This window comes from Microcaecilia unicolor, chromosome 5 (assembly GCF_901765095.1).
Source record: "Microcaecilia unicolor chromosome 5, aMicUni1.1, whole genome shotgun sequence".
In the NCBI taxonomy this organism is placed as follows: domain Eukaryota; kingdom Metazoa; phylum Chordata; class Amphibia; order Gymnophiona; family Siphonopidae; genus Microcaecilia; species Microcaecilia unicolor.
The window spans coordinates 221,708,207-221,735,312 of NC_044035.1; the positions used below are offsets into that span (position 1 = coordinate 221,708,207).

At 43.2% G+C, this 27,106-nt stretch overlaps 1 protein-coding gene across 7 annotated transcripts in view; it reads right to left on the minus strand.

Annotated features, from left to right (window-relative positions):
• The window catches only part of BCL9 (BCL9 transcription coactivator), a 247,203-nt gene that overhangs the window by 45,317 nt on the left and 174,780 nt on the right, over positions 1-27,106 (minus strand). For all 7 annotated transcript variants that reach the window (XM_030203804.1, XM_030203808.1, XM_030203802.1 and 4 more), the window contains one exon: positions 2,162-4,400. In XM_030203804.1, coding sequence (XP_030059664.1) covers positions 2,162-4,400 — 2,239 coding nt within the window. The remainder of the gene's footprint in view (positions 1-2,161; positions 4,401-27,106) is intronic.

The following is a 27,106-nucleotide window of genomic DNA, read 5'->3' on the forward strand; positions in this document are numbered from 1 at the left end:
CCCCCCCCCCCGCCCCACCCAAGGCAAAGATTTTTTTTTTCTCAATGTAAAGGGCCTCTAAAACAGACATCATGTTATGAGAATCAGGTGCTCAACATTCAGAGTTTCTATCTATTTATTTACTTATTTATTTATATCATTTATATCCCACATTAAACATGAATTGGGTTGAAACCTGGGAACATTAAAAATTGTTTTTTTTTCTTATGCCTACATCAACAGAAAAAGATGACATGAGGTAGAGTGGGCAGAGCCAAGGTAGAGTGGGTGGGGCTGGGGCATGTACTAAAATCTTCCTCTCAAAAATCGGGACCCCTTGGCAGGTCTGGTACCTTTGGTGCCATACATTATCTACTGTGCTTGATCTCTGCACCAAAAGTTTACATTTTCAGTGTTTGTATGATTTAGATGTTGCAGTTCTCTTCATTTTTATTTCTCAGTTCTGCCTTTTGTTCAACACATGCCTATTAACTGGCAACATTTGCCTATACACAAATCAGACATAGTATTGGCTAGGTATGCTCCTCTTCTTATTTTAAGTGTTTTAGTTCTTTATTTGGCGTGGCCATATATTTTTACATACTTTTTGATATGTTTTTAGAAATTGCCATCTAATTGATTTTCTTGTTTATTCATTTGATTCAGTTCAATTGATGTATTTTATTCATTTGTCATAGCCTTAGGTTCTCTTATATTATTTAACGTATGTATTGAGGTTGTCCTAGAATTACTGTGTTATTCTTTTTCTTGAAGGTTTAAGCCACATGGAGCCTGCCTCAGTGGGATTATGTGGGATATAAGTGATCACAATAAATAAATAATCCAAATGGTATACATTTTGCTCTTGCAAAGTCTCTTATATGTATGCTTATTTGTAGGTTTCCTATCTGTGTTTTTAGATCTTGTGACTCCTGAGGCAGGCATTTATCGCCGAAACACAGATCTGTGTTGAGACTGGCAACATTTTCATGTGTATTGCAAACTTTTTTCTGTAAGTAATTGAATCAGGCAATGTTTTTGTATTTTATTGGGTTTAGAAAAGTTATCACAGTATTTGTTATGTATGTTTATTCATCTCTCTAGTTCACTGGAATTGGTCCTCCCTTATTCCAATCCGTTAAAATGTCCAAGGGAGGGTAGGGGGGGGTTAATAAAAAAAAGGAGTCCACTATGAGGAATCAGAAGTCATTATCAACATGCACAAATAACAAGGACAGCAGAAAAATCTTTAAAATCAACCAAACGCACTCACTAAATAAATGAGATTAAAATCACTGAGGTACTTAGCCTGAAAGAATGTAAAAATGCTAGCTGCTCCCAACAAATAAATGATATGTTGAAAAAGCATCTGAGGCTACAATAAAACAAAGAACTGAGGCATGCTGTATAGGGCTGAGCATAAAACTACCATGCCAACTCAATCTCTAGGAATTTCCTAGAAAGTTATAGAAAACTAGTAAAACATGCCCGTTTCTGGCGCAAATGAAACGGGCGCTAGCAAGGTTTTCCTCCCGAACCCCACCCCGCTCACCCCTTCGGCGTTGTGAAGGCACTGACCGCCATTGTTGCGGACCTCGTCAACGCATGCGAACGCCACCTTCAATGTGCTGAGTCGTTGGTTGTGAAGCCACTGACGCCACTGCTCCGCCCTCGACGTCATCACGTTTGACGCGAGGGCGGGGCCCCAACACAGTGATTTCGGTGGCTTCACCACCACGAACCCTTCGAACCGGAAGGAAGTGCCCGGAGGAACTGACAGTGACGTCAGTGTCCTCAGAACGTTGAGGGTGAGTTTTATTATATAGGATATGCTCATAAACAGTGCCCTACTGGATCACAACTGTGTGACACTACGGTGAACCACTAGCCTTTAAACAACAAATATTTCCAGTTAACTGTGAAAATAAGAACATTAATGATAACTATTCTTTGGGTGTAACTCAAGTACTAACCCAACCAATACTTATATGTCAAAAGACAGACATTTTTGCAGCTGCTATCTAGAAACCTTTATTACAGAAGTTGGTGATTTGAACTTAAAGATGACCTGCTCCTTAAAGTCTGTTATCTTGGTTTGTATTGTTCTCCTTAAATATGCCTCGCTTCTCAACCCTCAGATTTACCCAGTCTCAGTAATGAAACAGAAAACATGGTAACTCACCTGGGTCAACGTTTCCCATCATGGCTGGTGAGGTGATTCCAAGAGAAGGTTTGTGGGAGCTTGGAGGGATCCCTGGACTTTGCATGGGAGGCTTTGGGGATGATGTCCACCCTGGAGAAGGTACAGGGAGAGATGGAGACTTGAGATGGACAGGGGAAGCAGCAGCAGATCCTAAAACTGGAGGAGACTTTATGGAAGCAGCAGCAGCAGCAGTTGGACCACTTAGAATCCCTGCCAGCTGGGATGGAGTCTGAGGAGATTTAAGGTTGCTTGATGGAGACCCCAGCATGGGTGACTGGACTTGACGCATGGTTGGAGACTTCAGTGGATTGACACTTGGAGAGTTTACCTGACTGGGTGCAGCAGAAACATTATCCAAAGGTTTGCGACCCAAGCTGCGCTGAACTGGAGGCATAGCACTAAGGCTGTTTGGATTACTGGCAGAGTTAAGAGGTAGTGATGGCATGTGGCTGAGACGGGTATTAGTTCTTTGTTCAGGTCCTATCTGTTCTCGGGAATGTCTTAGGGCTCCACTTGGACTTTGAGACATGGGGATACAAGGTCTAGAGCTCATGCCATACTCCTGCTGAGGATGGTCACCAAAATGAGAAGACAGAATCATCTTCTGCTGGGGTGTCAGCATTTCAGAAGTCCCAGCCCTTATTTTCATCACCTCCTCTGGCCCCACACCAGCATCTCTCATCTTTTGAGGCATCAGTTGAGGGCTGGAATTCATATTTATGTTCAAGCTCATATCCACTTTCATATTCATGTTTCTGGGACTTAGGCCAAATTCCACCTCCCTGTTTGGGACCAACTGGGGTTGCATTCCTTTATGGAACTCTGCTCTTGAGGGACTCAAGGGCCCATCCCCTGGCATTCGAGGAAAAATGACACCACCTGGTTCCATTTGTCTCTGTGGCATCACTGGTCTATTTATCTCCACACTAGTTCGGTGGCCCTCCATGCCCATTCCAAGTTGCTTCTCAGACATCTGTTGAAATATATCCTCTGGTAAACCTCGAGAATTTGAGAATCGCTCACCTCGCCCAGGGCCACTGAAGATTCCTTGCGCTGAAGGGAAATTTCGACCATCTGGAATTTTTGATACTTCCTCTGGCCAGCCAACTCCTGAAAGCCCAGGTCTGCATGTGGTGTTGGGGACACTATGAATTTCCATATCAGGATTCATCATCCCTACAAAAGTAGGGAGGCGCGATACCTGACTTCCAGGTACATTGGGATGTGGCGCCATGCCCTTGGAAGGCAGAGAATGTGGTATATTCATTCCATCAGGAAAAGAACCCGGCCCTCCCGGACCCCAACCTTCTCCAGAGTTCATCTGGTAAGGAGGTGGGGGACCTCTGACCATTCCTCTAGGCCCATGCTGGTGCAACATCATGTCCTGTAGGGAGCGCTGCTGTACCACTGTCTGTTCTTGCTTTCTCCTCTTTTCCTCATAAAATTCCTGCTGAAGCTTCAGCCATGCAACCTGTTCTGGTGTCATATGATCCAAATGGTCCTGTCCATTTGGTCCAGGCTGGGGGTTCATAGGTGGAGGTACCATATCCTCTGGAGAGAAAGGCATCTCTCTCTGTCCTGGGGGACCAAATGAAACCCCTCCCTCTGTCTGAGGTCCAGGCCCTTTGCTTACACTTTGGGACTGAGCCATCATTGCCTGTACTGGCCCTTCAGGTTTCTTTTGAGGACCATCCAGTAGCCCAGAGTTCTGTTGAGACCCTTCAATTTGGCCTGTATTTTCTTTCAGGGCAAACTCCTTTTCATCTGGGAACAGCATACGTTGGATATCCCGAAGGGTCTGCAGGGAGCGTTCTCTGTGCTCTAACTGCTCTTGTGACAGACCACCAACACTGTCTCCTAAATTTGAAGCATCCCTGCTAGATGTCTGAGAGGTGCTGCTACTTTTCAGTTCCACTTTTGGGTCTCCTGGGAGGGTGCTATCCTGGGGAAGGGGGCTGGCTGCTTGATTACTGGGGGATGCATTTTGCAGCGATGCTTCCATTGCTAGTGGGGTGGTGCTGGCGGGGCTATATGCGGTTCCTACTTTACTTTCCACTCCAGCACTGTCCTGGCTGAGCGGACAACAGGAGGCAATGGCTTTTGATGTGGCAGTAGGATTTGACTGCAGTGTGGTTGTCTGTGAATGGGTCTGCTCTTGAGGGACAGGTTGCTGAGGTTGAGGTTTGGGCTCATTTCGTACTGCAGAAAGCTGGGCATTCTGAAAATAAAGAGAAAAAAAAAATCCTAAGTCACGTTTCCAGTTTAAAGACTTACATTATCAATACTGACTTTTTCTTGCAACAAATCAATACATTTATACTAATGTTACACATGCAAAAGTATTTTGGCTGTATTCACATGACCTTCTGAGCAGAGGTAGACAGTTCTGCCACAAATTTATTACACACCAAAACCTGCCTATTAGTATTTCAGGCAAATTCATCTTGACATTAATACTCAAAACTCAAAGCCCCTTGTAGAAATGATGTATTTTAACTTAGTGAACAAATGTTGGATAACTCTCCTCTGCTCTAGTATCACCATCATTGCTCTAAAGCTGATTTGGTCCCAAGGCAGAGCCCTACTACTACTTGACATTTCTATAGTGCTACTAGGTTTACGCAGCGCTGTACAGTTTAACAAAAAGGACAGTCCCTGCTCAAAGGAGCTTACAATCTAAAGGAAGAAATGACAAGCTGAGGCAGTCTAGATTTCTTGAACAGTGGTTAGGTGCCAAAGGCAACATTGAAGAGATGGGCTTTGAGCAAGGATTTGAAGATGGGCAGGGTGGGGGCCTGGCGTATGGGCTCAGGGAGTTTATTCCAGGCATGGGGTGAGGCGAGGCAGAAAGGGCGGAGCCTGGAGTTGGCGGTGGTGGAGAACGGTACTGAGAGGAGGGATTTGTCTTGAGAGCAAAGGTTACGGGTAGGAACTTAAGGGGAGATGAGGGTAGAGAGGTAAGGAGGGGCAGCAGATCGAGTGCATTTGTAGGTTAGAAGGAGAAGCTTGAACTGTATGCGGTACCTGATCAGAAGCCAGTGAAGTGATTTGAGGAGAGGGGTGATGTGAGTATAACGGTCCAGGCGGAAGATAAGATGTGCAGCAGAGTTCTGAACGGACTGAAGGGGGGATAGGTGGCAAAGTGGGAGGCCAGTGAGGAATAGGTTGCAGTAGTCAAGGCGAGAGGTAATGAGAGAGTGGATGAGGCTTCGGGTGGTGTGCTCAGAGAGGAAAGGGTGAATTTTGCTAATGTTGTAGAGGAAGAAGCGACAGGTCTTGGCTATCTGCTGGATATGCGCAGAGAAGGAGAGGGAGGAGTCGAAGATGACTCCAAGGTTGCGGGCAGATGAGACAGGGACGATGAGGGTGTTGTCAACTGAGATAGAGAGTGGAGGGAGAGGAGAAGTGGGTTTGGGTGGGAAGACAATAAGCTCAGTCTTGGCCATGTTCAGCTTCAGGTGGCTGTTGGACATCCAGGCAGCAGTGTCGGACAAGCAGGCCGATACTTTGGCCTGGGTTTCCCGCAGTGATGTCTGGTGTGGAGAGGTAAAGCTGGGTGTCGTCAGCATAAAGATGATACTGGAAACCATGAGATGAGATCAGCGAGCCCAGGGAAGAGGTGTAGATTGAAAAAAGAAGGGGTCCAAGGACAGATCCTTGAGTAACTCCAACAGAGAGCGGGATGGGGGTGGAGGAAGAGCCATGAGAGTGTACTCTGAAGGTACGGTGGGAGAGATAAGAGGAAAACCAAGAGAGGACAGAGCCCTGGAACCCAAATGAGGACAATGTGGCAAGAAGTAAATTGTGATTGACTGTGTCAAAAGAGGCAGATAGGTCAAGGAGGATAAGGATGGAGTAGTGACCTTTGCTCACCCTATGCCAGTGCTTCTAGGACCATTACAGTTGAAAATGCCTCCTATAAGGCAGAATGTCTGTCAAAGGGGCAGAGCATAAGGGGCACACTCCTAAGCAAGCACCTTCACAGAGTCCTTGGTAAAACTATTGATGGAAGTAGACAGAAAATAAATGGGGTTTATTTTGTGTATATGGCTGTTGCTCTATTGCAGTGTTCTTTAATGCAAGGTACGGAGGCTGATGGTGGCCCTTGAAGGCCTCTAGGGCAGCCCTCATCATCATTTTGGTTGGCTGTTGTATGAGTGGTCCTTTACTTCTGAATAATGGCACTCTTTTCCTTATGAGATATTCTACTGTAAACCACCCTGTGATGTTTTCAGGAAAGGTGGTATATAAAATTTTAAATAAACCATGTCATTCATATAACACTTGTTAGCGGTTATGGCTTCACATGGGAAGATATTTGTTGGTTCTCCTTCAGCTCATTTGCATCCAAAGTGGCCCCGGCTTAAAAATTCAAGAAACCCACTGCTTTATTTTAAGTCTGTTTTTCTGAGTTTTTTTGTGGCATGGGAGTACTTTATGTTGGCTAAGCAAGACTGGGTTGAATGTTATTGTTTTATTTAGTTTTTGGGTGGGACCTGTAACAGATGCTAGAGAGGTAAGGTGTGGCCTACCTGTTATTTGCCATTAAATACTGTGAATATATGTTGCCTATCGAGACTTATTCTATCATTATGAAGGTGGAGGAAAGATGGTGGAAACAAGACCTAAAAGAAATTTCCAATGACATTAACCAAAGTCTTAACATCATGCATTCCTGGGCGAACGCATTTCGACTAAAACTCAATGCAGATAAAACCCAATGCCTAATATTCACCTCACAACACAACAAGAAAGAATTCACCGCCATTAACACACCAACTCTAAACCTCCCTATTTCAGAAACCCTAAAAATTCTTGGAGTCACCATTGATCGACACCTAACACTAGAGAACCATGCGAAAAAAATAACCAAGATGATGTTCCACTCTATGTGGAAATTAAAAAGAATAAGACCTTTCTTCCCAAGGAGTGTTTTCCGTAACCTAGTACAATCAATGGTGCTCAGTCATTTAGACTATTGCAACGCACTATATGCCGGCTGCAAAGAACAAATAATCAAGAAACTCCAGACAGCAGCTAGACTCATATTCGGCAAACCAAAATTCGAAAGTGCCAAGCCCCTACGAGAAAAACTACACTGGCTTCCACTCAAAGAACGCATAACGTTCAAAATATGCTCACTAGTCCACAAAATTCTCCATGGAGATGCACCAGCATACATGACAGACCTAATAGACCTGCCACCTAGGAAAGCCAAATTATCATCTCGCACATTCCTTGATCTGCACTTCCCCAGCTGCAAAGGAATGAAATACAAAATAATGCACGCGTCAAACTTTACCTTCCTGAGCACACAGTTCTGGAATGCACTACCACGCAGTTTGAAATCGACATTCGAAAGAACGAACTTCCGCATCCTACTGAAGACACATCTCTTCAATAAAGTGTACCACAAAGATTAACAAATGAGAAAAGGCACAACTCGTATATACACTTCAGAACTTGATTCTTAATATCTGCTTGTACACTATGAAATTGTTTATTCTGTATGTTATACCTTCATCAAAATGACCAAAATCCTGTAATATCAAATGTTTACTTATTAACTTTCTTCCACTAATCATGATGTATTGTAAGCCACTTTGAGCCTGCAAAGAGGTGGGATAAGGTGGGATACAAATGCAACAAATAAAAAAATATATATATTAAAAAGGACTGATAGGGATGTGAGCTGGGGCAGCTTACGAGTATATTCCTAAACTCCCTATTGTTAGGACTGGAGGAGACTTTTGTCAGTTTGCCTTACTTGAAGTATACTATCATGAATAACGAGACTGATTTTAGATTCCACTCTTGATTGTCTCTGTATTACAGAGACTTGGATGGCAGAGAGATATACATTCACTATGCCACATACATATCTGTCCCTCAGGATACACATTTTATTTGTGAACAAGATATATTAAAGGGGGGGGGGGGGGGGTGGAGGCAAGTATGGCAATGGCTGTTAAACCAGAGTTATGTTTTCAGCTATAATGCTTAGGTCATGTGGAAGGTGTAGAATATTAATTCACGATATCACAGATAGGGATCTTTGGGCCTTAACAGTTTGACACCAGGTGCTCAATTATGGTATTCATTATTGGAATTATGCTCTCTAGTTTGAGTTTTGTGTATCCTGTGATTTTTTTTTAAGTGTTGGGGGATTTTAATATCAGGTAGACAAGTTGATTAAGGCAGCTGGGAAGGTTATAGAGTTTATGTCAGTCTTAGGGATATTGTAGCTTGTGGATAAATCTACCTATGGGGGGGGGGGGGGGTATTTTAGATGTAATATTTGCTTCAAACGAGATATTGCTAAATGTGCAAACATAGTTTCTGTCTTTTTGTGGACTGATTGTTCTCTAATTACATTTTCTGTCACCACATACTAAAGCCTATTACTGTTGAACAAAGGACTTGTAGAAGTAGGATGGATATGACAGTATAAAATCTAATCAGAATATTAGCAGACTGGGTTATTCCACCATTCTTTGGATGAGGTGGTGCAAGGATGGAATAAAAAGTACATCATCTGATGTCTTGGGGCCAGTTTCTATGCATAAAATACAAACTGAAGGAAGGGCCCCTTTAAGATCATCCAAGATGGCAGGTCTTAAAAAGGCAATTGAGAAATGCTGAGTGTAAATGGAAGAAAATAAGGTAATAGAGACTTTATAAAAGAAGCAACAGAGAGATTATTATACCTCTGTTTTAAGCAGGTCATTAATTAGGCCCAGGGAATTTTATGGATTGGTTTGTGAACTCACTAGTGTAAACATAAAGCAATGTAATAGTTGAGGTTCCAACTGTGGATGAATTAGGAGATGACTTTGTGCAGATAGCGATTAGTATACACAAGGACAGAGCTAGATAGAGTGGACCAGATAGATATGTATGAGGATGATAAAATAGATACTTGGTGTAGTTTAGGTTAATTTCTGTTTCCAAGTTTGATTAGGCTGAATAAAGTTTAAACCCTATTACTTCTTTGTTTGATTCAATCCCTTCAATTTGGATAAGGAAAGTTAAAGAGATACTGCTTCCTGTGCTCACAGTTAGTAAATACATCTGAGTGGGTATTTCCAGGCTTTTTAAAACATGCCTTAAGATCATAGTTGAAGAAACCACTTTGCAAACTATTTTGCAAGTAGTTATTGCCTGGTAGCAAATCTATCCTTTTAGGTACAATCTCTGAAATAAACAACACTTGCCCATCTTAATTCTTTACTTGAAAATCCTTCACCAGTTTGGACTTTGTATTAGTTTTAGTACTGCAACAGTCTTGTATCCACATAGATCAAGGAAAGGACTATTCAGTGGGATGATTTTGCCCCTCTTGGTGCCTTGAGCTGTTCATGCAACTGTTGGTGCTGCTTTTCCCCTCTTGGTACCTTGACAGAAGCAAAGGGATACGCCATCCTTGAGCATATTGTTGGTTTGAATCATCTGGGCATACTGCATTGACTTTGTTCACTGCTAATGTTATAGCTTCATTCTTTCTTGAAATTTGTCTTCAGAGTGCTTTCCAAATTCCTTTAACCTTCGATGGATTTTTAACTATTTTCACCACAACTCATAACCAACTATAAGGAAATCCAAAAATAATTTGAAGGCATTTCATGAAGGCATGAAACTATACTATTAGAAAAGCAAAGCAGGCTAAGCCTATGCAGTATGCCAAGAGATTACTGGCTGATTTAATCCTCCGGATGTTTAAGCAGCTGCCTACTATCCCTACTGGAAAACCCACACTTGTGGAAGATTCAACCCAAAGTGGGACTTGGTACAGCCTATTCCTTGTTTGCTTCTGTTTGGGTTACAAAAGAGCAAAACAGTGTATACAGTGGTATGAACATTCCAAGATACCATAAGGGGGGCAAAGGTATGAACAACTGGTCATCTAACCAGTGCTTCTCAACCTTTTAGATTCAGCACATGCTTGCATTTGCCTCATCCTCCTGGTATACCAAACCACATTTTGCTAAGTCAGAGAATTTGCTGATCTTTGGCCTCTTGACTATGAAAAGCTAGAAAATGTACTTACATCTAACTATATTGGACAGTATAAAAATGCTTAAAACATAATTAGACAGGCTTAGAGATTTATAAGAAGAGTACAGGGGGATAATGGCAAGATCTAATTATTCCACATTGCACTAATATGTGCCATTATTTGATCTTGTTTTCTTATATATCATTAAGACCAAAAGGATGTTCTGCACCCAGAAGATCAACAAGAGCTACCTGCTTAAATGAGACATGGAAGCACTGATTTTAACACTGTTCTGAAATGGGACATGAATTTACACAGTTCAAGCTTGCTACTATGGATTACTAGTAAAACAGGCCCGTTTCTGACACAAATGAAACGGGCGCTAGCAAGGTTTTCCTCGGAGTGTGTATGTTTGAGAGAGAGTGTGAGACAGACAGAGTGTGTGTGTGTGTGTGTGTCAGACAGAGTGTGTGAGAGACAGAGTGTATGTGTGTGTGAGAGTGAGTGTGTGTGAGAGACAGAGAGGAGTGTGTGTGAGAGAGAGAGTGTATGTGAGAGACAGAGAGAGTGTGTGTGTGTGGGGCTCCGAGTTCCATGACCCCCTCCTTCCCTCCCTCCCTCTCCTCCGAGTTCCAGGCCCCCCTCCCTCCCTCCCTCTCCTCTGTTCTTACCCCCCCTTCCCTCCGAGTTCCATGCCCCTCCCTCTCCTCCCCAGCGTGTTCCATGCCCCCCTTTCCTCGGAGTGTGTATGTTTGAGAGAGAGTGTGTGGGTGAGAGATGGAGTGTGTATGTGAGAGAGAGAGAGAGACAGAGTGTGTGTGTGTGTCAGAGAGAGAGAGAGAGAGAGTGTGTGTAAGAGAGTGTATGTGAGAGACAGAGAGTGAGTGTGTGTGTGTGTGAGAAAGTGAAGCCTTCAAGCCTTGAAGCATTCGTGCGCTCTGTAAGGCTCCATCTCCTCAACTGACGACACGTAGTTCCGGAACGTTGCAGGAATGCTTCAAGGCTTCACTTTCTCGGCTTCAGAATGTTGGAGGTGCATTTTATTATATGGGATATTTCTTCCTCACCAGGGTGGGGTGGAGGCGGGGAACAGAACCCGATGCCAAATTGTTGCAACAACAATGGATCTACAGTTTATATACTATATTGCTTTGGGACCAAATCTTGATTTAGAATGGACTGGTTTTTATTAATGAGTTTATTATAGATGCTAGCATTGTACTTATTTTGGACAATTTAATAAGCGGTTTGAGAAATATATTAGTTATATTCTGTGTTACTGACTTTCACATTTGAAGCAGGTATAGTTTCACGTGGAACACAAGAGAAGAATGTTATGAGTGGAGATCGACACTATGTAACCAAGGTATAGTTGTTCATTTACTTCAGCTTGAATAATATTTTAAATCTTTTTCAGAATGTAAGAGTTTGCCAAAACATCAATGTTAGATTAGCTTGAAGATGAATTCGAAATCTACATAATTGACATTTAAACAAGTTCATGCTTCTCAAATCTTGAAAGTCTAAAGAAGAGAACATTTAAGTGAATTTGACCATATTTTTTTTTAGAAAAACTTTCAATGATTTATTGTTATGTTGCACTTCAGCAGTCTTTTCTTCACACTTGAAAGAGGTTGTGATATACTATCGAACCAGCCTTTTATTTAATATCATAATTCAAGAAAGAATACGATTAGCACCATGCATTACTACAGATCCTAATCCAATCCCTTTGATTTCCATAACTGGGCAGTTTAAAAAAATAAATAAAAAATCGTCTTTTCCCATACACACAGAAAAAATAGTTAGGTGCTCATTTTCAATGCACACAGACTTACAAAGAGGCACATTTTCAAAGCACTTAGACTTACAAAGTTCCATAAGTTACTATAGAACTTTGTAAGTCTATTATAGTAACCTATGGAACTTTGTAAGTCTATGTGCTTTCAAAATGAGCCTCCAAGTGTACTAAGGGCCCAATGTTCAGCCTCTAGTGGTAAATGATTTTTAAAGTGCTGCTGCTTTGGCACCAGCATTGAATATTTGATATTCAGCTCCTATACTTGGATAACTAACTGGACAAGTTAGGACAGGTATGTTTGTGGTCCTACATGCTCAGATAGTTATTTGTCAGTTAGTTTTTCCCAGCAAGCAATCTTAACGTAGAAATTTTCAGTGCCAAACTTAACCGTATTCATATGTTAAACATTTAAATAATTTTTTTCTGTTAATACTTAAATATATTTTTTAAACTAAGGGGATCTTCAGATATCACAATGCAAATGCTACAAATATTCAACTTCTTAATGCAGTATTGCACACTCCTCGCTGGTCCCCAAATTTTTTATTACATGTTTTATGTTAAAAATTCAAAAGCCACTTAGCTTAGAAAATGAATGGGCACTGGCACTGAATATCAACGGGCCACCCAACTCCACTCCCAGATTGCCCTAACTGGATAGTTTTGCAGTAGTCCCCTTGGATTTTCAGTGGCATCATCCGGTAATGTATTGCTGAAAATCCAAAGATCACCCAATAAGTAGGAGTTTACTGGGCATTTCAAATTTATGAATTTAATGTTTTATTATGAAAAAATGCTCATTACATTTGGCCTATAAAGGAAAAGTACCTGTAGAAAGGCTGTCAGTGGTCTTCTCAGCATCATACAAAGAACATCTGCAGTAGTGCCAAAAAAGATCAAACCCCTTATTACCTACATCTACCTCATTTGCTAGCATTCATCCAACATGGGGTTAGCAAGACTACAGGACATTGCACACAGATATCAATCTCAAGCCAGCAGAGGAGTCTGATAACATTAAGAGTCCATTATAAAAAATAAAAATGGCAAAAAATGTTATTTTATGATCTATTAAACTTATAGTAAAACAAATTGATTCAGAGAAAAATGATAAATCAATATTCCCATCCATAAATCCTGATCCAATTCCAAATACCTTTTACAGATGCAACATAAAAAGGTATATAATAAAATCAAAATAGCTATAAACACACAAAGACCCCCCCACACACAAAAAAAAAATACAATACATGACATAAAAAGGGCATAATAATCCTCTACTAAATTCAAGATACATATTTAGAAAAAGCACCCAAGTTTTCAAAGATTTATGAAACGTCAAATTACATTCAGATCTCAATGCAGGTTGAAGAGAATTCCAGAGACTAGAAGACACTGCTCTAAACTTTTATCCTAATTGACGAGACAGATGAAATATCAATTTTATTTGCCTGATCTGACTCACTGATTATAACGGGATCAAAACAGACAAATAAAAAATGGACTTATTCCATGAAGTAATTAACCCCCCCCCCCCCCACACACACAAAATATTAAATTCTATATGAGCAAAATCAGGAAGCCAATGTAAGTAAATCAATAAAGGAGACACCCTTTCTAGTTTTACAAAGGATAAACCTAGCTAATATAAAATATTTAATATATACAGCCAGCATATGCCCCTTTTGCCTCTCCCCTCCTCACACATATAGAGCCAGCATCCACCCCCTCGAACTCACAGGTATTACAGTTCTCTCTCTGTCCTCTCTCCACAGACACACATACAGGTAGCATGTCCCCTCAAAGAGCAGCACATTTCTCTCCCCCCTCCCTCCAACTCCAGTAGCACTTTTCTTTGTTACCCTTTCCCCAAGCTAGTTCTTGTTTGGTTTCCCATATCCACAGGCAGACTTTCCTCTTAGCCTTCCACCATTTTTACTTAATCTTAGGGCGGCAGGATGCAATTGAGCGCCTCTGCATAGCTCTTTTCACTCTGGGAGAAGGCATATTAAAATCATAGCATTAAAGCAGTGTCAACAGTGGCAATAGTGCTGGGGAGGGTGGAGGGTTCATCCTCAAAACTCTTCTTGGGTCTGGAGAAGGCACAGTAAACAGCAACAGCACAGAGTGGGTGGGCTTCAGACTCAGTTGCAGTGACAGGGATGGGGTTTCTCTGGCAAGAAGCACAATAATGGCAGCAGCAGTGGTTGGGGAGGGGGGTGTTTCTCCTCTTTTTGGCTTCAGAAATCCTATGTAGTTAATTCAGCAGAATGAGAATCAGGGAAGCAAGGGTTCAAATCTCACTGATGCCCACTGGGGACAACGAAATACCTACTGTTCCTGAATGTAATTCATCTTGAACTGCTACTGAAAAAGGTATGAGCTAACTCCAAATTTACCCCCATATTGGCCATGCAGTACAGGGTCTGAAGCAGCAAGTTCCACAGGAAGGCTCTGTAGTGGCAGAAAGGCTGTCACAGAAAGGTTGTTTTACAGCACAGAGAGAGCTCCTCCAAGCAGCAGTAACAGCTTCAGGAATATAAAAATCAGGAGGCACTTACTGCACACCTGCATTCAGGTAAGACTGTGGATGCAGGGTCAGAGACTCACCCAACATTACAAGAGGTTCCCAAGAGCACACTGGTTGAAAAGCACCACCCTACATAAAAAAACAATTGGTTTAATTTCATTTTAAACTGATAAAGACATGAGTTATATGGGGCAATTAAGGGTCATCGAAGCCTATGATCTCAATGTTGGAACTTCGGCATTACAGTAAAAAGTGCAGACTCCTTTTTATGGTCGATTATAAAATGGTTTAAAATAAAAGAAATATCTTGAAAATAAGTAGTGCCTAGAATGCCTTCTTAGAGAAGGTTGAGATAAATAGTAATGGAACTCAAAACAAGTATAGGATAAATAAACAGATATCCCTGGAGATTAGAGAATGGTAATGAGGCACATGGATAACCTGCAAAGGATCAGTAGTTCAGGGCGGAATGTAGTTTTACTTTTCTTTTCCTTGAATTCTGTCAGCCAGACGCTTGGGTTTATGTACCCTGCCAGCAGATGGAGACATTATCACTATTATAAAGAGTGATGGAGCCCTGAAACTTCCCAGATACAAATACTTGACGGATAAAGACAAGCTCATCAATACCCTCTTCACTGAAATTAACAGAAACTCTCCTTGCTGCCACAGTTTTCAAAGGGAGGGTTGTAGACTTGTCTGCAAGGATACAAGGAAAAGAAATGAGGTAAGCTAAATTTCATCTTTGTTAATATCCTGCTAGATCAGCCAAGGAACATGGGAAGGACTAAGCTTTAAGATATTGGGTGGAGGAATCCAAGGTTACCAGAAGGACCACCTTCCTATAAGCAAAACTCTATCTGGCATGTCCATTTAATCTGTAGTGCTTCACAAAGATAACACAGGAGGTACCAGGTAGCCAGCCACCCAGCAAATGTCATTTAGTGACTATCTTGGCTTCAGCCTACGCTGCTGCTTGGGCTCTTATACAGTGTGCATGAAGATCCACTGCCACTAGAATTCCCTTCAAAATATATGTCTTTGTCCCTAATGGGACAGAAACAATCTGGAAGCTCCCTCCCCCTTTCTAGAACCTACTAAACACCAGGAACAACCTGATTTTCTAAGGCTTTCATGACCCTCAAATAGCGGAGCAAAAATCCTACAAATATCCACTACATGAAGACCTGTAAGGCCTTCATTCCTCTCTCCCTTGGGAAATGCTAAGAGGAAAACCACCTGAATCACGTGTAGCAAAAAAGAAGGGACTTGACATGACACCAAATGCAGCAAAAATCTAAACTAGGGATTCCTATGAGATTACCTACAAGTCTGACCCCCAATGGAGAAAACAGCCACCAGAAAGACTTTTCAAAGTCAAGTATTTCAGTACTATGTGCATAAATGGCTCAAATGATGTCAACATTAATGCATTCAGAATTAAGTTGAGATCCTCACTGAAGAATCACCATCTAAAAAAAGGGGCCAAATCTGCTCAACTCTGTAGAAAACAGACGTCCAGATAAACCACTAAGGAACTGCATCACACCTTACCTTTAACATGTGAGAGCTACAACCTGTACCTTCAGCAAGTTAAGAGCAAGGCTCTGATGAAGAAAGCCAGAATTGATAAAGCACTGCTCACCAAGTGGAAAGGTCATGCTCATGGCACCAATCAACCATCCACTACACCCTAAGCACCCATATTATCAACAAAGAATATCCCTTCCTATGCAGGTGCTGCCTCTCAAGGTTCAAGCCATAAGCCAAAAAGGATCTAGATCCTCCATCTAACTCAGTCCCTAATGAAGCAATCTAAATCCCCAAGAGAGCAAGGCAGCTGGACCTGCCACAGTCCTCAATGGATTATCAAATTATAATTGTGTGGGACAATCTGGAGCCACCAAGATGACTAGATGTGGATGATGATCTATTCTCTGAATCATTTGACTGATAAACAGCCATGGCAGAAACACATGTAGCAGCCCCTCCTGAGGCCACTGTTGTATGGGGGGTGTCCATGCCAGCAGAACCAAGCTCTTTTTGCGGCTTAAGTTTCTAGGAACTTCAGCATTCCAAATTGCAATCGAATTTGTGATGGGAGCCCCAGAAGTCCACTATGAACTGGAAGGCCAGAGTGTCCAGCTACCGCTCCCAGAAATGTAGCAATGTGAGATGAATGGTCCTGTTTTCCCTACCTGTTGATGGACAAGGCTTCCTGAAGTGACTAGAGACCCTGCACCACCTGTCCCAAGCAATGGGCCCCCAATTTATTGGACTGATGTCCTAAGTCATGTCTAACCAACTGGGAGAAGCTGCATGTTGAATCCTAGACATGGGGTGACCAGTGGGACAAAAAGGACAGTGGGGACACTGGCTCTTCTAGGACAAACCAAAACAACTCCAAGAGTTCAAAGAGGCAATCTTTATTGATGGTTGACGACTCGGACTCAACACAGCACTGTGCTTCAGCAATGACTCAATCAGACATCTCTCCACTAAGTCTATAGGTTAGAACCATCCAAAATGTCAACGTGACAAAAGAAATAAATGGTCTTGAAAAAGACCTTTTATAAAAGTTGAGTGTAGTAGTGCTCTCAATGTGCCTGTAAAGAGGCATAACCAGCAGAAGAAATAACCAGCAGAAAGGTGGCGTTGATACACCTGTACAAGTTGTTGGTGAGGCCCCACTGGAGTATTGTGTCCAGTTTTGGAAGCTTATCTCTTCAAGGACATAAAAAGACAAGGTGGTTCAGAGGAAGGCGAGGAAACTGGTACAGAGTTTGTGCCATAAGACGTATGAGAAGAGACTGGATGACTTCAGTATGTATACGCAATAGAAAAAGAGAGAGATGTGATATGATACAGACATTTAAGTACTTGAAAAGGTATTAATATTCAAACCTCTTCTAGAGACGTAGGAGCAGTAGATTTAGAGGACATGAATAGAGGCTGCAGGAAGGCAGACTTAGGAGTAACGTAAGGAAATACTTTTTCACAGAGAGGTTAGTTGACGCCTACAATGCCCTTCCAGGAGAGGTGATAGAGTCAGAAACAGTGAACAAATTAAAAAATGTGTGGGACATAGGAGATTCCTAAATAAAAAGAGGATGGAAACAACATGGCTGTTGAGGAGTTACCTTGGGAAAGAGTAATGGGAACAGTGCTGCAAATCACTTTATGGGCATGTGCTGCGAGGGAGAGTGCTGTGCAGCTCAGGGGGAAGAAATCTTGACTGGTAAGCTGAACACTGTCAGCAATACTTGGGGATATGTGGTTATAACAAAGTCTCCATCATGTTTGGCTGCCTATAAGGTTTGGCATGGTGGAGACTTGACAACCAGTGTTTAAACATGGGTGACTGACACTCACACAGAGTGGCGGACAGGGCTCAGGCCACTTTGTTGGGTAGACTGGACCATGTGGTCTTTATCTGCTTTCATTTACTGTATATCCAAATCTTCCTGGGGAAAACAGAACCTCCTCGTAAACTTGCTCCCCTTAAACATTCCCTCTGGGACCTCCAACTCCACCACAACTGTCTTGTGGAAGGTCTTGTGAGAGGAAAAGTCCTACAAAGCTTCGTAATCTCCTCCAATGTACAGTCCCCTTTCAACACCTTATTACTCATTGTCTCTACATATGTGAAGAGCCAACATGACTCACAAAATGAGGGAGGACAACTCCCACCTAAACAACTGAAGGATCCTCATCCTTTCCAAGGAAAAAACTCACTCTCCTCTATGGGAAGACGACCAAGACTACTTAGGATCTGCACTGGCTGACTTTTGAGGGTTTAGTTTTCTTGGATCCCAAAAGAGCCAAGGGATGTTCCCTAAACATTCCCCTGCACCTAACGATTCCACAGTGGTGGTATGCAGGGCACTAAATGCTCATTCCAGGCAAACTTCAAGCTCCTGCATAAAAAATGCAGCTCTCATAAAAGATTTGCCAGAATACTGCTCTCTTGTCATTCCCCCTCCTCCCCCAAACCTGATGATCTCCAGGTGCACTGTTCCCTCTAAGCTGAGTGGGTATCCTCCAAATGCATTGTTACCAGTAGGAGGTGGTGCTTCAATATTGTTTTTTCAATCTCTAGGGACAGGCAGGTCCCCTGGAATCCTCCAGATCATGCCTGTTCCTCACTATTGAAAATGTGATCGTGAAACCCCCACTGGCAGGACTTCCGCTCAGCTTACAGGGAACAGTGGTGCCCCAAATCAGGCAGCAGTGCAGGTGACACATAGCTGAAATCCAAAATGGCTACTGTTACTGCCGCTGTGCAATCCAGTGGTGGGGTTGGGGGCAATTATGTGCTTTCCTGACCTGCCAAACTCCTACTGCCAGGAGAGAGTTGTACACTGAACTCTACTACCTGGACACAGTGCACCCTGTTGCAGCCCAGGCAAAGAAGCCTGCCATGCTGAAAATAGCTCCTACAGGCCTCACATATGTCTGAGATCAGGCAATATGCCCCTCTCCTGCAGGAACTCTACCTCTCTAAATTTCTCTCTTATAGCATCATTTCTTTGCATGCTAACAACTCATATCTGGATCTCATCCCTCCTTCTCCATTCCTACACTGTGTTCTCACTCTCCAGTTTTTCCTTTATACACTGTGTTCTCAATCTCCAGTTTTTCCTAGCTTAGCTCTCCACCTCCAACTTACTGAGCTATCACTCAGTCAGGCTATTCCTATCTGGCTCCTTTCTTCTCCCATCACCTTCTGTGGCTTTCATACCACTCACCACCAACTCCTGAATCTCCTCCCATAGCCACTCCTCTTACTCTCAATTTCTATATTAGTTGCACTGGACTTAGAAAATTTTGGAAATAAGTCATTCAACTGTCCTCTCATGTTACTTTGATCGTTTTGTTTTTAACCCCCCCCCCCCCCCCCCCACACACACACACACACCAAACATGGTTCTCACGCACCTTCTACTCCGATACTCTCCCAGCTCCCCTGTTTCTGCAGTCCTAGTGCTGATTTTCATACAATGGGTATCTAAAAATCTCAAAGTAGAGTGAAACAGATAAAAAAGCTTCTCCAATAGCCTATAAACAGCAGTCACAAATATGTATTATTTTGAAAGATACATCTAATGGGCCTTCATCTGTTGATGCACACTCTTTAGCAAACAGCAATCAAGTATATCTTGAACAGATATAATCAATCCTAGTTCTTATAATAGTTAATTTCTTGGATTTTATACTTATGAAAGCTAGGACTGATGACACAAGCAGCAGGCCAGACTCTGGGTCTGCTTATTTCCTTCTCTTCTTCATAGTTAATCTCAGATATATCATTCACTCCTGTCCCTTTGTCTGACCATTATCTTGTCCTTTTCTTGCTCAGATTTTCAACTAGTCATCAATGCTCCTGCTTCAAACAAAACATTTCCTAAGACTAAGGATGTTACTATTGACACTTCTTGTTCTCCATTGCCAAATGACTTTCACTCTTTACCTTTACAGCAGTAATTATCCACTTTCCATTCAACCTTCCATTCTGCTTTTGATAAATCTGCCCCCCTTATAACTGTTAAACCCTATACTAGACATTCATCCCCATGGTATCATCCCCTTCTCTGTCTTATGAAGAGGCAACTCCCACCAACTAGAATATATATGGGACTGCAAGCCTTCTACTGAATATGTACGGACATTTAAGGAATTCTCATACACCTGGACTTCCGGTTGGGGAATGGAGTAGAAAGGCGGAAGGTGAAGCTACTCCGGGACACAAAGTGATCTGCACTCGCAAACTGCGTCCTACCCGTAAATAAAGTGCTAATTTGAGAGCGGGAGTGTGTCCTGCACGGACGAGAGCCAAACAGCAGAGAACCGGGAGTCATGGCAGCGAAGCTGAGGTGGAAAGAGCCTAAAGACCGAGCGCGCCCAGGAGAAAACAAAATGTCGGACAAGGGAGCACCAGACTCGCCCTCGCCCAGCTCACTCTGGGCCGCGGAGATCACTGAAGAAGTGAAAGCGGCAGTGGAGCAGACGATCGGCCAGAAATTGCAGCTGATCTTAGACAAGCTGGACGGCATGGACGAGAGGCAAACCACGCTGATGACGGAGCTACACGAGGTACAGCAGCGTGTGGGGCAGGCGGAGGAGGAGATCCGGAAAGTAGCAGAAGAGCACCCAAAAATGGCCCGTAGGTTGGGAGAACTCAAATTGCGATTGGAGGATCTTGAAAACCGCTCAAGAAGGAATAATTTGAGACTTGTGGGTCTCCCAGAGAGTGTGGGGGAAAAAAATCTGGGTGCTTTCCTTGAAAAATGGCTGCCGGGAGCGTTGGAACAGCCGGGTCTTGAAGGTAAGCTGAGAATCGAGCGGGCGCACCGGCTGGGCCCCCGACGTGACAACGTGGAGAGACCACGGGTCACCATATTAAAGATTTTGAACTATGCCCCTGCAGAACCTGAGAGCAGGGAAGAAGTTGGAATACCAGGGAAAGAAAATTTTATGTTTTCAAGACTATTCACATAAGGTTTCTGCAGCCAGAAGGGACTTTGCCCCCATCTGCTCAACTTTGTTTGATCTTAAATACAAGTTTAGCCTCCTGTACCCAGCACGACTGAAGGTGATAAACAATGGACAAGCAGTCTTCTTTGAAACAGTGCGGGAGGCTAAGGAATTTGTTCGTAAGCTGAAAGAAGTAGATGGAGGAGCGCTCGAGGAGAACAACGGATGAGAGGAGCACCTGATTGCAGACCAGGGCGAAATAGATGTGGGGTTTTAAACCTGCAGGAGTTTGGAGGAGATTTTGCGTTGACTGACACACCTGTTGATGCTGACTCGTCGTTGCGAGTCACAAGGGTTCCTATTTGTGGTTATGTGCAGACTGTTATTTGGACAAGGACACCAGAGGGTTGTAACCCTCAGAGCAATAAGAGAGTGTCCTAATCCTGGGGACACAGAAGCTCACTTGCCGCCTTTGGGCATGTTGGGGGTAAAGTATGTTGGGAGGGGAGTGGGGGGGGGAGGGGTCAAGGGTGGGAGGGAAGGGTGGAGCAGGATTCGAGGGGTAGGACAAGGAAGGGTTAAGGGGAGGGGTCGAATGTGGATGCATGAGAGGGAGATGTGGCTGTCTGATAATAGTGGTGTGCGGCATGAGATGGAGGACAAAGACCTGTACCCGGGAGGTGGAGGCTGGGACATCTCCGGGGTGGTTATAAATTGGAAATCAGAATATGGAATGGTACATTAGTAAGAGGAGATGACGAATTTAAAGATTGTGACTTGGAATGTGGGGGGTATTCACTCCCCAATAAAGAGGCAAAAAATCTTGAAAGTCCTTAATGATCAGAAAACAACAATAGCTCTCCTGCAAGAAACACACTTGACACACATAGAACATGAGAAACTAAAGAGATGGTGGGTGGGTGAAGTCATGGACTCCCCCGCAGTAGGAGGGAAAGGAGGAGTGATAATACTGATCCGCAAAGGGATGCATGTGAAAATACGGAAAATTGTAAGGGATACTAGAGGGCGGTATGTCCTGGTGGCTCTTGAAATAGAGAGACAATCAATGCTGTTATGTAATATATAGGCGCCCAATACTTTTGAGAAGGTGTTCTACAAGACGCTTTTGCGCAGAATACAAGACATGGGTGAAAGCCTGGTTGTGATGGGTGGCGACTTTAATGAAGTCAGAGACCCGCTACTGGATAGGTCGAGGCCGACGGGGGAGGGAGCTGTCCAGAGGCCAGAAGGGGTTGGGTTTGCTAGAGGAGGCGCTAGATGTGATAGATGTCTGGAGAACCTTAAACCCGTTGGAAAAAGACTACACGCATCTGTCCAGAGCTCATTCCACACTGTCCCGCATTGATTACATACTGATTGCAAGGGAACTGTTAACGCAAGTGCAGGGGACTAAGATTGGGCCAATAGTTGTCTCTGACCATGCCTGGGTCTCGATGGAGATGCGACTGGATAATAATGTGCAGAGAGTCTTTTCTTGGCGTTTCCCGACATACCTCTATCGGGATAGGCAATTTCAGTTACAATTAAAGACTAGGTGGGAACAATATCAAGGGGAAAATGAGGCCCATAGAAATGATCCGGTGCTCTTTTGGGAAGCCGCGAAAGCGGTTCTCCGGGGTGAGACAATAGCCTATAATAGTTTTCAAAGGAAGGTACGGAAGCGAGAAGTATTGAGATGGGAGAAGAGGGTAACAACTTTAAGGAGACAATTTGGTCACACTCAGACACCAGAAGTGCGGGCCCGGTTGTTAGAGGCGCAGCAAGCCTTAAATGAACTGCTGCAGCAGTCAGCGCAAAAATCTGCATGTACTACAAATATCAACTGTATAAATTTGCTAACAAAGGGGGGAGATTTCTGGCTAGACTATTGAAAAGACAGGTAGGGCCCAGAAAAGTGCTCTCACTAGTTAATAAACAAAAAGAACTGAAACACACGGATAGTGCAATAGCAGAGATTTTTAGGCACTTCTACGAACAGTTGTATAAGTCGCAATCAGAGGTGGTAACTCCGAGCGCAGCATACCTTGGAAGTGTGGAGCTACCAAAATTGAATACTGCAGACTTAAAGATCTTAAATGCAGCAATAACAGAGGATGAAGTAGATTGGGTGGTGCAGCAGAGTTCCCTGGGTAAGACACCTGGACCGGATAGCCTCAGTAATGAATTTTATAAATTACTTAGAACGGGAATTGGTTGACAATTAGCGGAGGTATTTAATGAAGTGGTCAGAAGGGGACGGATGCCTGACCATATGAATAAGGCTAATATTACGGTCATACTGAAACCACTCAAACAAGCACATCTACTGGAATCTTATCGGCCTATTTCTTTGCTGAACTCAGAGACAAAATTTTTAGCTAAAATACTGGCGAATAGACTGGCTCGGTTCTTGCCGTCATTGTTGGAAGAGTCAGAGGTGGGTTTCGTGAAAGGTCGGAAAGTGGTCAGGAATCTGAGACGAATACTTGGGGAGTTGGAGCGAGTGAGGGACGAAGGTTTGCAAGCTATGTTAATAAGCTTTGATCCTGAAAAAGCCTTTGACAGGGTGGACTGGGGCTTTATGTTTGAGACCTTAAAGGCCTATGGTATAAAGGGTTTTTTTGGAAAGGCTATAAAGACGTTGTATACAGATCCTAAGGCGAGAATTAGTGTCAATGGGTTATTTTCTGACTGGTTTGCTATAGGGCGGGGTACCCGGCAGGGATGCCCGCTCTCGCCGCTACTATTCGTATTGACTCTGGATCCGCTTTTACGGGAAATTAGCAGCAATGTAGAAATTAAAGGTGTTCGGATCCTGGATCAGGAATTTAAAACTGCAGCATTTGCAGATGATTTATTGGTGCTGATAACGGAACCGCAGAAATCGTTGACTCAGTTGTTGGAGAGTATGCGAGAATATGGGGACTTTACGGGCTTCAAACTAAATCTAGAGAAATCGGAGGCTTTAGTCAGTGCGGGGGTAGATCCAATGATTTGGAGTCGGTCCCAGATCCGTCAAGCATGCACGGAATTTAAGTATTTGGGAGTGCAACTGTCGATGGACCCGGCACAACTATACAGGGTTAATGTCCCTCGTCTGATTGGGGAAACTAAAGCACAACTGACGGCTTGGGTTTCCTTGCCGTTGTCTTTTCTAGGTAGAATACATTTATACCGCATGGTCATATTCCCGAAATGGTTGTACATGCTGCAGATATTACCTATCAGGCTGTTGGTTAGAGATCTGAAAGCTCTGCAGAGGCACATAGCATGGTTTTGCTGGGCGGGGAAAAAATCGAAAATGAAGTGGAAACATGTGTATGGGGCTCAGCGTGAGGGTGGGTTGGGCATGCCTGACATAATCTTTTAAGTCAACTGGGCTTGCATGGCCAGGCACCTGCGAGACTGGGTCTTGCAGTCAACAACCTATACTGACATAGGTTGGGAACAAGCTTTTTTTTCGGCCATGGTCCTTAAATTGCTTATTACACTCTAAAAAAGCGAGGATACCATCTCCTTTCAAAGATAGTGTTCTCTTGCAACCTTTACGTTACGCCTGGAGGGTGTTGTTGGGTTTCTGGGGGCAAGATCCGGAGACCAGTGTGCTGTTAACGTTAGTGGGGAATGTAGAGTTCCCGGCGGGTAGGGAGAATCGAATTTTTAAAGATATGGAGCGGCAGGGAGTGACACTACTGGAGAGTTTTCTTCAAGTAGATGGGTCATTGTTGCCCTATGGGGAATTCGAAAGGAGGTGTGCGGGAGGTTCACTGGCGAGATTGGTCTATTTACAACTGGAACACTACTTCAGAAGCTTGCCCCGGTCTGCACTCACATTGGATTTTGGGAAGAAAATTCAGGATTTTCTGAAAGGGGATGCAGTAGGGCAGACATCAATCTCTTGGTTTCATAAGGTATTGAGGGACTTGAAACCCCCCCAAAGATGTTAAGGAGGTAGTGGGGAGATGGGAACAAGAGTTGGGGAGTTCAATTGCTATAGAAAAGGTGATGACAGCACTAAAAGGGATGACAGGGGTAGTGCATAGCGCGGAATTGCAGGAGTGTCACTTTAGAACAATTCACAGGGCATACTTTTTGGGTAAGCAAGCATGGCATGCAGGGATAGTGGAGGCTGACAGATGCCGGAAATGTGGAATGGGCATGCCTTCTTTGGCGCATGGGATGTGGCAGTGTCAGCGTATTCGGGGTTTCTGGACAGCTCTCGCCTGGTTTGTATCGAAGATCTTGGGATGTAGAATACAGTTTACATTTGAACGTGTCATGTTTAGCTCGCCAAGTGTGGGCGGTGGGAACAAGAGAGGAGAAGCTGTTCCTGAGTAAGTCCTGCATACTGGGGAAGAAATGCATATTGAATCATTGGTTAATGGACATACCGCCCTCCTACTGGTATTGGAGGAACAAGTTGCATGCGCTTATGATATGGGAGGCCAGGGGTGCCCGATTTACTCCGAAAAGGAGGAAACACTTTATTAAAACATGGACAGCATATTTGAATGTAGTAGCTCCCAGAGCTAGAAGTCAGGTGTTGAATGAGCTGGAGTGAATGAGGATGAATGTGGAGTTTAGAGTGAATGGTGGGGTAGGGGGAAGTCATGTGGGGGGGAGAAGGGGGTGGGTTTGGGGTTAACTCTGAGATGAGTACCGCTGACGACTGATATTGTGGAAACTGTTTTATTCTTTAAGGGTGTTGATATCATTAATAAAGCTGTAAGACTCATATAAGAGGTGGTGAAGCTAGATGAAGGGTTATAAGAAACAAGGCCCTTTGCAGTAGGTCGTGTCATTAAGCTACTGCCTCATAAGGAAGGATGGTGGTGGCTCTGACGAGACTTTCTTATTATAAAGTACCCTGAACAGTATATCATACATGTTGTTGCATTCTACAAAGATGGTTCTCGTTAATAACCGGCAGGGGGGAGGGAAGTAGGAGGGGGGGGGGGGGGAATAAAACACTAATAATTACATGGTGACTGGAGTTATAATTTTGATAATTGTATTGATCTCTTTTCATTGCATAATCTGTATAAGTTTGGTTGTTCTTAATAAAAAAGATTTAAACATAAGGAATTCTCATACACCTATAGATCTACTATTACTACAGCTAAGAAGGAATTCTTTTCTATCTGGAATTCAGAAAGATCCTACCATTGCTAGACTGTTTCTTCAGCAGCAAACCTCTCCACCCTCTCATGCTTTAACCAGCAGTAGAGGGGGGGTAAAGTGTCTGCCATAAAATAACCTGTGTATCACAGAAGTTAATCTGGCCAAATTTATGGTGCTGACTTCTGATGCTACGTGGATTGCTCAGTGCTTCTTTAATCACAGGTTATCTCACCTCATCACTATTCTGCCTCCTCTTCATCCCCTGATGATCCCGTTGCTTTTCCTTTACAGTAAAACTGTATCAATTATTCCAAACTAGTAATCTGCATACTTTTGCTCTGCCACCTACCCCGGAAATCTCAAAGACCATATCTGTAATGTGTTCCCTAGATGATCCCCTCCCTACTCATTTATTCAAAACAGTTTTCTGTCCCATTCCTTCCTTATTTGCACTCTATTATTCATACTAGCCTTCAGACTGATATCTTCCCTTCAAAATGAAAACATCCTAAAACTGATGTGCCATCCTCTTCAAATTATTTTCCTGTTTCCAATTTTCCTTTCAAAACCAGACTGAAAAACTTGTATCTGTCCAGCTAGTCACATTTTTAGAAAAAACTAATGCTCTTCACCCTAGGCAAACAGGCTTCTGTAGAAATCACAGCACCAAACATACACTACTTACCTGATTCTGGTTGGGATGTTCTTTTGTTCTCACTTGATTTTTTTAGCTGCTTTTGACCTGGTTAATCATTCTATTCTTCATCAGCGGTTACCTGATCTTAATATCACAGGTATAGCTCTCAAATTAACAGGTCTTTTCATATTCACTGGTATGGTTCTAGCTCTTCTTCTCACCTTCTTTCCTGTGGTGTTCCCGAGTCCTATTCTCTTTAACATCTACCTGGCACCATATGCTCTCTTTACTGAGTCCTTAGGACTCAATTTCTTTTATGTATGATGACAACAACAACATTCAGCTGCTTACCACTGTTGCCTCCT